At 33.6% G+C, this 17,278-nt stretch overlaps 1 protein-coding gene across 1 annotated transcript in view; it reads right to left on the minus strand.

Moving 5' to 3' along the window:
* The window catches only part of LOC145330289 (sodium-dependent phosphate transport protein 1-like), a 48,698-nt gene that overhangs the window by 9,791 nt on the left and 21,629 nt on the right, over window positions 1–17,278 (minus strand). The window contains exons 3-10 of the mRNA XM_080174929.1: window positions 8,387–8,481; window positions 8,062–8,110; window positions 7,308–7,370; window positions 6,824–6,923; window positions 4,832–4,902; window positions 1,990–2,027; window positions 1,237–1,300; window positions 94–183 (exon numbers count right to left, since the gene is read on the minus strand). Of these exons, the coding sequence (XP_080031055.1) occupies window positions 94–183; window positions 1,237–1,300; window positions 1,990–2,027; window positions 4,832–4,902; window positions 6,824–6,923; window positions 7,308–7,370; window positions 8,062–8,110; window positions 8,387–8,481 (570 nt within the window). The remainder of the gene's footprint in view (window positions 1–93; window positions 184–1,236; window positions 1,301–1,989; window positions 2,028–4,831; window positions 4,903–6,823; window positions 6,924–7,307; window positions 7,371–8,061; window positions 8,111–8,386; window positions 8,482–17,278) is intronic.

The raw sequence follows: 17,278 nt of genomic DNA on the forward strand, positions 1-17,278 counted from the left end.
ATCTGAGTCAGCTACTTTTACTAGCTTCTCAAAATCTCCTTTTTAAACTTTCCCCTCATTTTTAAAGTTTGATTCTGTTCAATGATTTATTACCTCGGATTTTTGTAAGGAAAATCATGGACAAGAAAGTACCAGAGAACCAACCAGAACAGCTGTAACAATCCAAATCCATAGAAACTGAACCTAAAATTCATATTTCTATAACAATCACATAATTAAAGTTACATTATTTCTAACTTTAAGTAAAAGAATAGATGAAGCATGTAGGGAGTAAGGGAGAGGACAATGGGCAATTAATTCAATTTAAGAGTTTTCGCTGAAAAGCAATGAAAACCAGATTTATCAAGAAAATTTGACCAAAATTGTTAAGGGATCATGGTAATATAATTTAGAACAAAATTAGTTCTAAGAAAAAAATCATTTACTTGAAAATTAAATTACCAATACATCACAATGTAGTAAACATTATGTAATTAATCACTAGAAAAATCTTGTTTAGGACTTCGTCAACCCGTTCTCATATATTTTAAACTGCCACTTAAATACAAGGGGTTCTTAGATGGTTTAATGACATTTTCTTGGGAAAAATATTTGTTAAAACCAGTCATCTAAGGACAAATTTTTCTGTCTGTTATATTCAAAACTAACTCAGCTAGTTAACGGGGCATTGATGCGCTAGTACCCAAAGTCAGTCAGAAACTTCTGAATTCTTGCACATTCCCTTTAAGCCAGTACCCAAAGTCTGAGACTCTTAAAAATTGAATATTCGATCCATTGTCCCCTCCCTTACTCCCTGGGAAGCATGAGCTAGCTCACAGGACAGGGATAATGTCCCCATTTTGTATTGAGTCCTTGAATAGCGTCGGACAAAGGCGAGTCAATACAAGATCGTTATTTTAGCCCACTACAAGTTTCACTTCATTAGAGTACATTATAATCTGGCCTAAGATTCAAGTAATAATAAATCTATTCTCGTATTCATTCAAAACCGATTAATATCTGGTGGATTAGAACCGGTTCTCATCAATACGCAAGAACTAGCATGTATAGCATCGTATTATATCCAGTTTTCTACGAATATGAAAATGTACAATCATAAGATCAAAACTAGTTTTTTAGCCTGTGCCTTCAGCATCTCAGGACTAAAAAAACTGGTGTTAATCTTATAATTGTACATTTTATTTCCGCGGAAAACTGTTTATGATAAACTATTAAAGGACTAAAATTGAGATTTACCTCCAGTCGTATCTATTGATGAAACCATTCAAAAGTGATGTCAATATTGCACTCGCCGAAGAACCTACATATTTTTAACACAAAATGCTTACAAGTTTTTAATGTATTATGTTAGAACTTGCGGCTACGCCTCTAGATGCCCCTATTGGCACTTGAGAGGGGAGTTGAATCCCAAAAACTAATTTTTAAAATTTAGATTTAAAAAAAGTAAAAAAAAATTTGGGGGGTTGACCCCTCCCACAACATAATTTGTTATTTTAGTTTTTAAAAAATAATTTTTTTTTTAGGGTGGGATAGTAATTTTTTGTAGGTGCGATTTCTCTTGGGAGGGTGGTGGTACCCTCCCACAAAATAGTTATAAACCTTCCCGGGACCTATGAGAAGCTACCCTCTTAAGGATAACCCGGTACAGCGGTTAGCAAGATCCTTTATTACAGACAGACAAACAAACAAACAAACATCCTTTTTCTTTATTATAAGGATAGCAATTCATCTCAACGTAATATAGACAGGTTTCCGCAGATTAATCGTTATAAGATTAATTCCAGTTTTTAATATGGTCATTTTTATTTTCTTATTCATAGAAAATTTTCTGCAATACATGTCATACATGATTTTTGAATATAGGCATAAAACCGGTTCTTATCCAATGGATATTAAGCGGTTTTAAAGCCATACTGTAAATTACATTTTTTAAAAATTTTACTTATTTTTCCATGAAACTTAACTTTAAAAAAAAAGTTTAAAACTTACCAGAGTAAACAATTGTAGACAGTTTGCCTCTTTCACTCCTAAATAGATAAAATGATAAATTTTTTTTACACAGAATTTTTTAAGTACGCTAAAATATGTGGAGTAAGCAATCCTTATATAAAAGTAACAGGATGTCTATGCATGTTTGTGTAGCTCAGGATCTCGGTAACCGCTGAACTGGCATCGTTTTCCTTTACAGTAAAGAATCCTATAAATCCAGCTAATCAACTTTTAGGGGGGATTGAGGGAAACTACACCCCCCAAAAGCAAATGCCACTACAAAAAATACCCTCCCCCCCCCCTCCTAACCTAAAAAATCATATTTTTAAAACTATAATCTAAATTTGTAAGTGCCCCTCCCACTCTAAAGTGCACATGTAATAAAAAAAGAATAAATTAAGATTTAATAGCTTATGGAAATTTCTATTACATAACTATTTTCCTAAAAGTAATTAATTGGTATATTTATATTTATAAGTAATAAGTATTTCAGAAAATGATTTATCGATGTATTGAATCGGTTTTAAGCTATTATATTGGCCTCTCCCTTGAAGGATAGGGGCGAAGCAACTAGTATATCCTCAATTGTTATTTCCCGCATCGTATTATGAACAGCTTTCAGAGGATATACAGGGTGTTTCTTTTTATTGAGTTAAAAGTATTGCTTAATTTAACCCACTTGCCATTGACAGAAATTAATAATCTATATCTTAATTTCTTCATTGATGTGGGACATTTTGTATGAGAAAAAAATATTTGGCGATTTTCAACAAATTCTGCCTTAAAAACCGGTTTTTCCAAAGTACCTATTTTTGGATCATGACTAATTTAAAGAGTGTGCAAAAATGGGTACATTTTTAAAAATCAAATTGCGCGGCTTGTGTTAATAGTAGAAAAATGTTATGCATACCGTTAGAATTGTCATAAACTCTAGTTTTTGGAAATATATGTATCATATTCATGCTATTTGTAGTATAGAAGCTACATTGGAAAATGTGAGAAATGTTAAAAATTTGAAGTAAGTTGGAACATTTTACCACGTAGCGATCCTAAACTATACGTAGCACAGGAATAGTTCTTAAAAACCTAAAAACTAGAGTTTATGACGGTTCTAACGATATGCATAACATTTTTCCACTATTAACACAAGCCGCGCAATTTGATTTTTAAAAATGTACCAATTTTTGCACACTCTTTAAATTAGTCATGATCCAAAAATCTTCCAAAAATAGGTACTTTGGAAAAATCGGTTTTTAAGGCAGAATTTGTTGAAAATCGCCAAATATTTTTTTCTCATACAAAATGTCCCACATCAATGAAGAAATTAAGATATAGATTATTAATTTCTGTCAATGGCAAGTGGGTTAAATTAAGCAATACTTTTAACTCAATAAAAAAAAACACCCTGTATAATGTACAATTATAAGATTAAAACCAGTTTTTTAGCCCGTGTCTTCGGCATCGGCAATATGTACATCTAATATTCGTAGAAAACTGGAAATAATAAGATGCTAGACATAGTTTTTTTGTATGGATGAGAGCCGGTTCTAATCCACCGGATATTTATGGTTTCAAATGATAACGAGAAAAGAAGTTGTTTTACTTACACAGGCTACCATCTAGTAAGCAGAGAGGCTAATACTGGACACACAAACCCTCCTGCCATACTTACACAGGCTCCCATCTAGTAAGCAGAGAGGCTAATACTGGACACACAAACCCTCCTGCCATACTTACACAGGCTCCCATCTAGTAAGTAGAGAGGCTAATACTGGACACACAAACCCTCCTGCCATACTTACACAGGCTCCCATCTAGTAAGCAGAGAGGCTAATACTGGACACACAAACCCTCCTGTCATACTTACACAGGCTCCCATCTAGTAAGTAGAGAGGCTAATACTGGACACACAAACCCTCCTGCCATACTTACACAGGCTCCCATCTAGTAAGCAGAGAGGCTAATACTGGACACACAAACCCTCCTGCCATACTTACACAGGCTCCCATCTAGTAAGCAGAGAGGCTAATACTGGACACACAATCCCTCCTGCCATACTTACACAGGCTCCCATCTAGTAAGCAGAGAGGCTAATACTGGACACACAAACCCTCCTGCCATACTTACACAGGCTCCCATCTAGTAAGCAGAGAGGCTAATACTGGACACACAAACCCTCCTGCCATACTTACACAGGCTCCCATCTAGTAAGCAGAGAGGCTAATACTGGACACACAAACCCTCCTGCCATACTTACACAGGCTCCCATCTAGTAAGCAGAGAGGCTAATACTGGACACACAAACCCTCCTGCCATACTTACACAGGCTCCCATCTAGTAAGCAGAGAGGCTAATACTGGACACACAAACCCTCCTGCCATACTTACACAGGCTCCAATCTAGTAAGCAGAGAAGCTAATACTGGACACACAAACCCTCCTGCCATACTTACACAGGCTCCCATCTAGTAAGCAGAGAGGCTAATACAGGACACACAAACCCTTCTGCCATACTTACACAGGCTCCCATCTAGTAAGCAGAGAGGCTAATACTGGACACACAAACCCTCCTGCCATACTTACACAGGCTCCAATCTAGTAAGCAGAGAGGCTAATACTGGACACACAAACCCTCCTGCCATACTTACACAGGCTCCCATCTAGTAAGCAGAGATGCTAATACTGGACACACAAACCCTCCTGCCATACTTACACAGGCTCCCATCTAGTAAGCAGAGATGCTAATACTGGACACACAAACCCTCCTGCCATACTTACACAGGCTCCAATCTAGTAAGCAGAGAGGCTAATACTGGACACACAAACCCTCCTGCCATACTTACACAGGCTCCCATCTAGTAAGCAGAGAAGCTAATACTGGACACACAAACCCTCCTGCCATACCACTTAAGATCTAAAATATTAACATTATAAGGGTGCTATCATTCAAAGTACCCTCTGGAGCACTGATTTAACCCCCTACCCCCACTCTTAGTTTGAAATAAATCAAAATTAGGGGGTTTTAGTTTTTTATTTGTTTGTTTATTACTTTATGTCAGGTTAGGTTAGTTTATATTGGGTAGCCCTGCAGAGCTAGGGCCTCCGCAGGGGGTATAGGCAAAGGATAAAAACTTCTCCTAAAATAAGGGGGGGGGGTTCAGTGCTGAACCGGCTACTTAAGGGTAAAGCACTGACTTTGATTACAATCTTATTGAAATGAAACAGACAGGCATATATAGAGATTTAATGGGGGAGGGGGTGGAAAAAGGAGAAGGCAGTCCTAACCAAATTCATATTTTAGGAGGGTGTTGACACCCCCGGCATACACCCCCTATCCGGACGCATATGATCTAAAATGTTAAAGTACTGACATGGAGAATATAATTATTGAGTATCCTGCCAATAAAAACACATTTTAAAAGCGAGGCTTTTCTATGATTAGGGCCGGTCTGTCCGTCCGGACGTTACGGACACTTAGCTCTTTTCGTTAATTTAAACAGGTAAGAATTGTCCTATCGATTCCAAACTTTGAATGATGATTCCTGTAGTAGTTAGGTACAATTTTGGAAATCGTAGCAACTCTTTAAGCGTTACCAGAATGTCCGTACGTCCATTTTAAACATGTTGATTTTTAACTTAATTTGACAACAAATTTTTATGTGATACTTTTAACCGATTGCTCTGATTTTAAGAATACTGATCCTTAAAACAATAAAGTACAATGTTTTAAGCAAAGCATCTCTATAATCAAGACCTAAAAATGTAAGTATGTCCTTAAACAATATCCTGTATTTAAGCAGTTTTTCAACAAATTTACTTTTAATTTTGTTTCAACTTTTATACATTTATATTCTGATTATTCAATTCTGACACTCTACAAGTGTTAGTACTCGTTTGTCCTACTGTTTCAAAACTTCGCATTTATGGATGTTGTCATCCTTGTTAATTCTATAGTTTTAAATAGGTTTACAAAATAGTAAATCTATCAATATAGGCCATAAAATTTTACATTACTATAAATTCTTTTTAAAATTCAAATAAAAGCAAAACTTTTGCATGATGAGTTAGGTATGATTTGAAAGTATAGCAATTGTTACCAGAAAATTTGAAGCTCCATTTAAAACATGCAGATTTTTTTACTTTTTTGATAATAATTTCGTTATGATATAAATGTTCTTTTCATCTGATTTTTAAGAACAATGCACAATATTTTGATTGCAGTATCATTTTCATCAAGTCCTAAAAATGTAAGTACTTAGTTACAACTTTGTTAAGACTTGTACATTTAGATTCTACTTTTAAATTTTTGACATTCTACAAGAGTTGATGTTCGTTTATCATACCGTCTGATTTTAGAGCTTCGCTTTTATGGATGTTGTCATCCTTGTTAGTAACAAATTTCAATATTAGCGCAGATACTCTACAATCCTATTTCATAAAGCAGTAAGGATCTTTGTCTCTATGCATATCTGTCTGTAGCGAACGATCTCACTAACCACTGAACCGATATGGTTCTCCTTTACAATGAAGCTTCTTAAAGGTCCAGGGAAGGTTTATATCTTTTTTGGAGGTAAAGTACAGACACCCTCCCTAAAGAAATCACCCAAAGAAAAAAATCACAAGCCCCCCCCCAAATAAAAAATATGTTATATTTCTTTTCAAAATTAAATTTTAAAAAGTTAAAGGAGGGTTGTCGATCCCCCCCCCCCTCAAAAAAAAGAAAATAATTTTTTAAAATAAAAAAAATTGGGTTATCGAATTCAATTTCCTCCCTCCACAAGTGCCCCTAGAGGCCTCTAAGGCACGCAGTCGCTAGTTGTAAATAAAAAGACTACCTGTCCGCCCACAAGCAGGTACAAGTTATGTGAAGTGAATGGTAGAAAGAATGTGCACAGGCTTCCAATAAAACTTGTTATCAACATTATATTCTTACAACTGAAAACAAATATAAATGGTAGTAGGACAAAGTGACTAAAAAATCAGCCATGTGACGTCATACAAAGAAGGGATTATTGATTTGTTTTTTAGGGGTTTTCTTTCCCACTTCTCCTCTCATCTCCCTCATTTTTATGACGTCAAATGGATGATTTTTTGAGTCACTTTAAACCTCTACATAAAAATCAACATGTTTAAATTAGACGTACGGACATTCTGGTAACGATTTTAACTGTGATAGGAATCATCATACAAAGTTTGAAATCGATAGAACAATTCTAACGTACCTAAATTAATGAAAATAGCTAACCGTTACGAAGTGATGGACGGACCAACCCTTATTATAGAAAAGCTTCGCTTTTAAAAACTGTAAAAATGTTGCACCTGAATGAGTCTGCAACAAGACCGCTGATTGCCCCGGTCAACATTAAACCAATGCTGTAACCACTAAAAATAATATCTATATAAAATAACTAGCGCATACGCTCCTAAAAGCCTCTAGGGTAACTTAAGGCGGGGGAAAAGTCACTCCCCACCCGCAGATTTTCAATTTAAGTTTTGAAAAGTAAAATAATATTTTGGGGGGGTATTTTTATATTCGGAGAATGGAGATACTCACTCCCAAAATAGTTAAAAACCTTCCCTAAACCTATAAGAAGCTTTACTGTAAAGGACAACAATATTGATTCAGCGGTTAGCGATATCCTTCGCTACAGACAAAAAAAAGCTTACTACTTTATATAATTGGATGGTCTTCAATGAATCCTCCGCCTTAAATTTAAACTATTTTAAGTCTTTGGTAGCTTAAAATTTTAGAATAGCACACTTAAAAACAAAATTATATTATTTTGTTTTTATAATAACTTCTGAACTGTTTGAGTTCATCTTTTGGGTATAGTCCCTTACGAGGCAACGTCCCTTAAGGAGCATTTCATCGTATTTTAACAGTAGCTTTTCTCCTATTTATAGCCCCTGCGGGGGGCTCTAACACTGAGGGGCCAATTGCCTAACAATGCGGGGCAATGACCTAACCCAATATAACCTAATCTGACCTGTTGAGTAGGATAACCTATTGTATTTTCAAAAATTTGGATGGGTGTTACTCACCACCCCCCCATCCAGGGACGTCTATGCTCACCTTAAAGTATTTGCAACATCAGATTCTGACCATTCTATGCTTCCACAATCTTAATAAGTAATCATTATTCAAAAGTAACAGGATGTCTCAAAATAACAATATTCAAAACATTACAACTTAACAAAGTAGCTGGGTAAAGTGTCTCAAAAAGTCAGCCTTGTGACGTCATAAAAATAGCTGATTTTTTAGACACTTAGTCCATCTATTTTAACCAATATTGTCATGGACGTTTAATCATCTATCTTGATTCGCAGCCAGTACAGGCTGGCATAAGGACAGACATAGTGAAATAAAGAGTAGCTTCGCTACTAAAAATTAAACTTACTATTTAAAGAATGGTTAGTTGACAAATTCTGATTCTGATAGAAAGTTTTATTGATACAAGTCAGGTATTCACTTCTCATGGAGATAACTGCTAATCTAAACAAATAGGGTAGTGGCACAAAGTTACTAAAAAATCAGCCATGTGACGTCATATAAATGAGGGATTATCAATCTCTTTTTTTGGGGGGTTTCTTTCCCACTTCTCCTCTCATCTCCTTTAATTTTTATGACGTCACTTTGTCCCACTATAAAATAGCCATGATTATCAACAAGGGTGAAATATTCCATAAGCAGCATAGCTCATCAATTTGATAATAAAACAGTGCAATCAACGGATAATAGTTATTTCTAGCATCATATTATAAACAGATTTCCGAGGATATAAAATGTACTATTATAAGAATTAAAAAATGTTTTTTTAGTCCGAGATGCTGAAGGCACGGGCTAAAAAAATGAACACAGTAATAGTGTCTGACTGATTATGACGTAACAAAAAAAATTAGTCAATGAGAGGCCACTATAAATTTTACCATTGGTCAATAACGGCCTCTCATTGGCTAATTTTTTTTTGTTACGTCATAATCAGTCAGACACTATTACTGTGTTCTAAAAAAATGGTTTTTATCTAATGATTATATATCTTTATATTCGTAGAAAACTGGATGTAATACGATGCTGGACAACATTTTTTCGTATGAATGGTAACCGGTTCTAATCCGCCGGATATTAATAGGTTTAATAGGAATGAATATGAGAAAGTGAGTTATGAGTCAGAAGAATCTTTTAAGCAAAATCTGGTTATCTATCTTTAATAACAACCGAGTTGAGGCCTCTAGGGGCACTTAAGGTAAAAGGAAAGTCAACCTTCTAGTTTCAATTTTAGTTTTAAAAAGAGTATATAATAATGTTCTTTTTTGGAAAGAAGGGTGGGGGGTGAAAGACTTTTTTCAGTGCGATTTCTCATGGGAGGGTGTTGGATCCCCCGTCCCAAAATTATTTACATACCATCCCTATAAGAAGAATGTAAAGGAGAACCATATTGGTTCAGTGGTTACCAGGATCCTTCGCTATACACACACACAGACAGACACACATTCTGTTACGTTTATAAAAGTTTAAATGGTTTTGTATTTTTAACAAGGATGATAACATCCATTAAAGCAAAGCTCTCAAACGGTAGGACAAACGAACATTAACACTTGTAGAGTGTTTAGAACTTAATAATCAGAATATAAATGTAAAACAGTCGAAACAAAATTGTAAGTAAATATGTTGAGAAACTGCTTAAATACAGGATAATGTTTAAGGACAAACTTACATGTTTAGTACTTGATTATAGAGATGCTTTGCTTAAAAAATTGTATTTCATTGTAGTAGTATTATGAATCAGTATATAATAAATCAGATCAATCGGATTATTATATCACATGCAAAATTTTTGTTAAAAAAGTTTAAAATCAACAGCATTTTTAAAATGGACGTACGGACATTCTGGTAACGATTATAGAGTTCCTACACTTTTAAATCGTACCTAACTACTACAGGAATCACCATGTAAAGTTTGAAAAAGATAGAACAATTCTAACATGCCCAAATTAACGAAAAAGCTATCCGTTCCAGACGAACGGACGCTTAGACCGAAACTAATTACAGAAAAGCATCGCTTTTAAAAACCACGATTAATTTTAATGTTTGATATTGGCGGTGTTTAAATAAAAAGATAGTCATTGAACAAATAGACCCATTACAAATATACATTCATTTTATTAGGCCTATATCCAACAAGGATGAAACGAAACACAAACAATTTATAGAAGAAGGTCAGTTCTTTTCAATCTTTATAATAAAGTAACAGGATGTCTGTCTGTCTGTGTGTTTGTATGTTTGTACCGAAGGATCTCGCTAACCGCTGAATTTTTTTTTATACCTAAAGTAAGTTGAACTCAACTTTGCAAGGTATCGTATAGACTTGAAAGCAACATAGACAAAAATTACATTTAAAGACCACTAGAGGCCTCTAGGGGCGTAGCCGCTAGTAAATAAATATAGACCGACGGACTAAGTAAATTCAGTACTTGAGTCTCATTGTTACAGGGAATCTCAATTAAAATTTTAGCTTTCTATATTAAATAGCAACCGAGAAATTTGCACTTCTCTTATAGAGTAATGGATAAACGGACAGACATTGAATCAGTGAGTAGCTTTGCTGCTAAAAATACTTGATTAAACATACTTTTTACGTCCGCTAGAAGCGAGGCCTTTATACCAATAACAAATGGGAGCCTCAATTAAGTTTATAATGAAGTTTTAAAAATGACAAGCATTTTGACTTAAATAAAACGTTGGATAAACTAAGACTAAAAAAAACCTTGGATAAGAGAAAAAAGTCAGGTTTAGAAATAATAAGAAAGTTTTTTTAAAGTACAAAAATATACAGAATGTTCGTTATAAATATTTGTAATTGACTTCATGGTATTTTTTTCTTCTTTTCATGATTAATTGTCTATAATATATCGGGGAACAAAAAGGGACTGTATACATTTTTATTTAGAATATTATTAAAATATTTATTTGTAATTAATGTTTGCAGGTGGTGGGGGGAATAGAGATTAGTGCAATTTTAAAGTAATTTTATTCATGAATTAAATAATAAAGAATTATCTAATAAAAAAGACCATTATGTAAAAAACACTTTTATTTATTATCATTTTGGAGCTTAATAAAAGAAAGGAAAATTTTATAGTTTGGAGCTTCGAAGCGAAAGATTTTTTGGGGGAAAATAATTTATTAATTTTAAGGGATTTACCCATTCTTAAAATAACAGCAAAAAATCAACCAAAGCTTTGGAAAAAGAAATGAAAATAATATTTATCATTTTCATTTAAAGATTTATTTATTTTGTTTAATCAAAATTAAAAATATTGACTGACCCTTTTTTCTACAAGAATAATAAAATGGTGCCACGAGTCATGGAATAATTGTATTGGAAAAATTATGAAAGAAACTAAGCAACAAATTACAACCCATTAATAATTATAGAACTATTTATTTTAGTGGCAGGGTTATTTTAATGGCATAGCATTTGTACTTTTGAAATACATTTGGAAATAGTGTAAATAGTACTTGTGTCTGTAGGCTCTATTTCTTTTTGAATTGTCTGTTTGATTAATGAGTAAATAATTGCCTTCTTATCATAATAAAAAAGTGCGCTAAACTATTTTTACCTGAATATGTTACAATGGGGAAGTTATAGATATTCTATCATTCCTTTGTGCTTTAAAAATTGATTCTTGTTTAGACAAAGAAAGAAAATTATTAGAAGTATGTGTACTTTCTAATTGTCATAATTTATAATTGATTGAAAAATATGTTTTATAATATAAAGTTAAAGTACAAATTTAATATTTAAGCATAGATACTCTATACGATGTGTGCATTGTGTTAACAACCATTTAAGGCAATCATACTTGTTAACTTCATGTACTATGTTAAGTGTACATTCAGATGCATGTATGAGACAAAAACTGTTTACGTAATTAAACATTCCTACATTCAGAACTATAGAAATATTATCTTAAATTGAGACATCATAAAGTGCTACCCAAAAATGACTCCATACAATAATATGACCAATCAGAGGCCAGAATAAATTTTACCATTAGTCAACTACAATGTATACTGGCCTATCATTTGTCATTTTATTGTATAATGTAATTTTTTTGGAGGTACTTTACACTGTTTCTTCTTAATTTTTAGACAGTGATATTTTTTTATAATCCATCTGTTTCTCTCTCATTGGTAATTTTTTTCCTTTCTTTAATTTTAATAAAAAAGTAATCCTCAGCACAATTTTAGTAACATAACATGATTTTAGGGGTTGAATATCCCTCCATGTTCGAGCACAAATTATGCAGTCTTTCTGCATGTTTACAGGAAAATATTTAGAAAGTTGCATACAAACAAGGGCATGTAAAGTACAGATATCTGCAAACAAGGGTTAAATTTGAGGCTTTCTATCCTTATAATAAAGTAACAGGATGTTTGTATGTGTGTCTGTGTATCTGTGTGTCTGTGTGTCTGTACCAAAGGATCTCGCTATCTGCTGAACCGATTGGGTTCTCCTTAACAGGGTAGATTTTCATATGTCCCAGGAAGGTTTTTAACTATTTTGGGGGAGGGTACCACCACCCTCCCAAGAGAAATCACAATAAAATAAAAAAGAATTAAATATTTTCGCTGCATAGTGTCGCTAGCGTAGTGTCGCTAGCGTATTCGCGCTGAGTAGATGCATGAATTTAACATAACAAAGTATTCTCAAATTAGATATTTAAAATAAAAAAAAACAACATTTAAATGCCACTAGAGGCCTCTAGGGGCGTAGCCACTAGTGTAAAATATTTCAATAGTACAAAAAAATATAAAGTTGGGATTGAAGAAAGTATGAAAAAAAAAATTACAATTAAAAATATAGATAAATGCTGCCTATACACTCCCACAACTAATGTGCGCATTAATTAATATTCTATGAAAGGAGTATGTCTAAATAGGTAACTGTTAAGGTTTTTCAGGGGTTGAGTGGGAGAGCTTTAAATTGATACCTCAAAAAAATTAAGTGCATTTTTTCCTGCTACTATTGTCTTTAAAGGAAAAGAAGAAACACTCTTAAGTTTTATTACAGCTTGAACTGCATCAATACTAACTTAGTCACGTTGCAATAGGTCTGCTAATCACGTTGACATTTTGTCAAAAATTGCTGCACTGTCCCTTTAAAATAACCCCCCTTTTTAATGCGTAGCTAGCTTGTGTATTTTCAGATTAGGGTAAAACACTAGAGGGAAAAAGGGTTAGATAACTGTATCTCCCCATCACAACCACCTTGTGCAACCTTTCTATTGGGTCATTGAAAATCAATCAATGGTGTCGCTTATATTATCACTTGCAAATAGCAGAAAAAAAATTTAGAAGTAGACGAAAGAGGTCTTTGAAAAATGAAGGGAGGCAGTTGTCTGTATATACATCTTTACTATAGATCTGTTATTTTCAGAATGTATGTGAGTGCTCTTATAGAGCATAACGGATAGCTTTAAATCTAATTTTAAGCAGTATACTAGAAGGCAAATGTAAAACTGTCAGTGGGGGGGGGGGGGGAGAATGGGATTGAAATTCAAATTGAAGGAAATCATGATCACGTTTGCACATGGCTCCTGCTTGACCGAGGCTAATCACGTGGGAGACAAGACAAACTATTTCACTGCAGCTAAAAGTTTCAGGTATTCAGGGATCTATGGGGATAAGACTATTGCCGATGTAATTGATACATATTCCCAATGATAATGCACGAAATTACCCCCTCTGTAGATTACAATCCGACCAAAAAAAAAAAAATTCATTAAAAGTCCCCAAAGCAGTTAAGCCAATTAATAAGAAAACGTTATTATTAAACTTTGGGGACTAGTGTAATAAAGAACCCAATGTCCCCTTCCTCCCTGCATACATTCATAGTGTACTTTTTCACGCAAACAAACAAGAAAAAAATAAAGATTTTGAGTAAAATATTCTCTTATTGGTTGAGTTTACAGAAACATGACAACAAAGAAATTTTTGATTAAATTTGTCTATTTATGAGCGTGAATTCTTATATTTTTATGCTACCTTTTTCCTATCTATAATACAAAGTAGAATGATGTCTGTCTGTCTGTCTGTCCGTCTGTCCGTCTGTCTGTCCGTCTGAAGCTTAAGATCTCAGTAACCACTAAACTGATTGGGCTCTACTCTTCAGGGAATATACCTACTGGTCCTGTGATGGTTTTAAGCTATTTTCTTGGGGGGTGGGACACCCCCAACCCCCCAAAAAATGAAACCCACCCAAAAAAAATTTTTTTTTTACTTTTTCTTTTTAAATCTAAAATACCAAAAATTAGGTTGATCAAACCTCTTGGGGAAAAGCCCCTAGAGGCTAGGGGCGAAGCCGCTAGTTACATATATAAAGTAATAGGTTTTTTTTTGTCTGAAGCGAATGATTTCGCTAACTGCTGAACCGATATGGTTCGCTTTAACAATGAAGCTTCTTGCAGGTTCAGGCAAGGTTTTTAACAATTTCATCTCCTACATTAATTGCTCCTAGAGGCTAGCTGATAGTTTTGTATAAAAAATAGAAATGTTTTATTGTTTTTGACAGAAAAGTTAAAAAAATCAAGAGAGTTAATTTTCATGAAAAGTATAGAGAAAAATTCCCCTCCCCACACCCCTAAGAAAAAGCAAACATGTTTTTTGACGCGCTTCGCACACATTTCCGGCAATTCCTGTGCACGTGTCTTATTTTAGAGAATTATACAAATGTGTTTTTGATGTGATCGTGTGAAATTTCTTAGAATGATTTTCTTGAGGAAAATTGAAAGTTAATATAATTATTTCAATTAAACTTGTTGTATTTTTCCAGTTGTATGGCTTCAAACCCGATAAATATACGCTTGATCAAACCGGTTCTCAGCCATAATGAAAATAATTTTAAGTAGACAATTTTCCTCAAATAAAAAAATTAAAATCTTATTATAAAAACTTGTTTTATTGGCCCACCACCCTCCCAAGAGAAATCACAAAAAATCTATTTTTTTTTTACTTTTCTCGATTTTAAAAGAGAGAATTCAACGGAACATAGACATATTTGAGTACTATAGACTAGAGGCCTCTAGGGGCGTAGCCGCTAATATAACAATAAGCTACCAAAGTCAGAATAGCAGTTATAAAGTTGTAGAGGAGGGGGGGGGGGGAGGTTATTTTCCACCCATTTCCCTATCACTGCATTTCTGAAATTTTAAAAATTTTTATATAGTTACTATGAGACAGGACGTTAACCTCAAAGGGTTTCATTCTGTTAAAAAAGGATGACAACATTCACAAAAGCGAAGCTCTGAAACGGTAGGACAAACGAACATTAATACTTGTAGAGTGTAAGAACTGAATAAGCAGAGTAATAAGTCCGGACAAAATTGTAAGTAAATTTGTAGCAAACTGCTTAAATACATGATACTGTTAAAGGACATACTTAATTTTTAGGACCGGATTATAGAGATGCTTCGCTTATAACATTGTCCTTTGTTGTAATAGGAATCAGTATTAAAAATCCGACGAATCGGGTAACTTTAACATACAAAAATTTGTTGTCAAAAGAATAAAAAATCACCATGTTTTAAATGGACGTACGGACTTTCTGGTATAATTATAGAGTTGCTGCGCTTTCTAAATTGTACCTAATTGTTATAGAAATCACCATGCAAAGTTTGAAATTGATAGGACAATGTAAACCTGTTTAAATTAACAAAAAGGGCTAACTGCAACGGATTGACGGACCGACACTAATTATAGAAAAGCTTCGCTTTTAAAAATATGTTTTTTTTACAATTTACGATTGACTGTTTGTCCTGAATGAATGTATGCTAATATGGCCATCTTTGACAACTATTTGTCAGTCTGTCTGACTAAGTAATTGGAAGTTTGGAGAAAATGCTTATAAAATGATACAATATATACCGTACCTCATAAGGGCAGGATTCTACGTCGATTTTGAAGTGATCATCTAGAGAATCCAGATCATCCTCCGCTTGTAATGGGTTGCAATACTCTCTTAACACTCAAGGATATTATGTTAATTAACATCCAACAGACAACAAACCATTTGATTTCACGACCTTTGTCTGAGAAGTCCTAACAGTGCATGGTGATGAGATGCATCTGTTAATGGCCCAAACCATTCCCCCTACGCTAACAATTTATGTCGCGCACCTGACATAGCAGCAATATGAACCATTTTTAACATATTTAGTTATGACGCAGTGTCATACCGAGATTCATACCGAGATGGTCGCAGGTAAATAGTCTAATATATAGGTTAAAAGCATGCTTTTGAAAGAAATTGAAACAAGTAATCGTATATATAAAGGAAGGAGTAGGTTGCGCTAAAAATCCGTAAAGGTGTGAGTTTTAAGGCTTAAAAATAGTAGTAGAACGAATATGTGTATTTCTTATTGAAAAGAAATATAGTCATTTTTTTTAAGTTAACTTAAATTTTTATCGTTCTATTACTTTTTTTTTTAAAAAGGGGGGTCGACTAACCCCTCCCCCCCAACCTAAAACATTTATTTTCTTTTAAAATCTAAAATACGACAAATTAGGTTGATCAAACCTCTTGGGCTTTTCCTGGGTAAATTAATTCGTGTAAAAAATTCTTCCTTTGTATAATGTGAAGCATATGACAAAGCATATATTAAGTTAGTTATGAAATTCTTTTAATAAAGTTAGCTTTCTAAAAATTATATCGTCAAATAAATTCGTCTCAAATTTCGTCACCCGTATCTAGTACATAACAAAATGTAAAAAACAGTTCTGTCTGCAAAAATTCCTTTTTTTATTTTGATGAAAAAAATGGGGTCAGTTGGACTATCTAGATATTCTATGTCTATTATTTTTTAAAAAAAATCGTAAGAAATTTAGATTACATAAGATAACATGCATCAGACTTTTTAATAAAAACATAAACAAACACAAATTCGAAAGACACAGTTGTTATGAAGTAAAGATATACAAAAGATATCCGTCTGTAACGGATATCTTTTTCCGTTAATTTAGACATGTTAGAATTGTCCTATCGAATTTAAACTTTGCATGGTGATTTCTGTAGTAGTTAGGTATGATTTAGAAAGCGTAACAACTCTGTAATCATTACCAGAATGTCCGTATGTTTATTTTAAACATGTTGATTTTTTTTACTTTTTTCACAACAAATTTTTATGTGATAAAATATCCGATTATTCTGATGGTTGGAATAATGATTTCAAGGACATCAAGGTACAATGTTAAAAGAAAATCATCTTTATAATCAAGATCTAAAAATGTA

This window comes from Acartia tonsa, chromosome 10, assembly GCF_053477335.1.
Source record: "Acartia tonsa isolate MP-2025a chromosome 10, ASM5347733v1, whole genome shotgun sequence".
Classification (NCBI taxonomy): Eukaryota; Metazoa; Arthropoda; class Copepoda; order Calanoida; family Acartiidae; genus Acartia; species Acartia tonsa.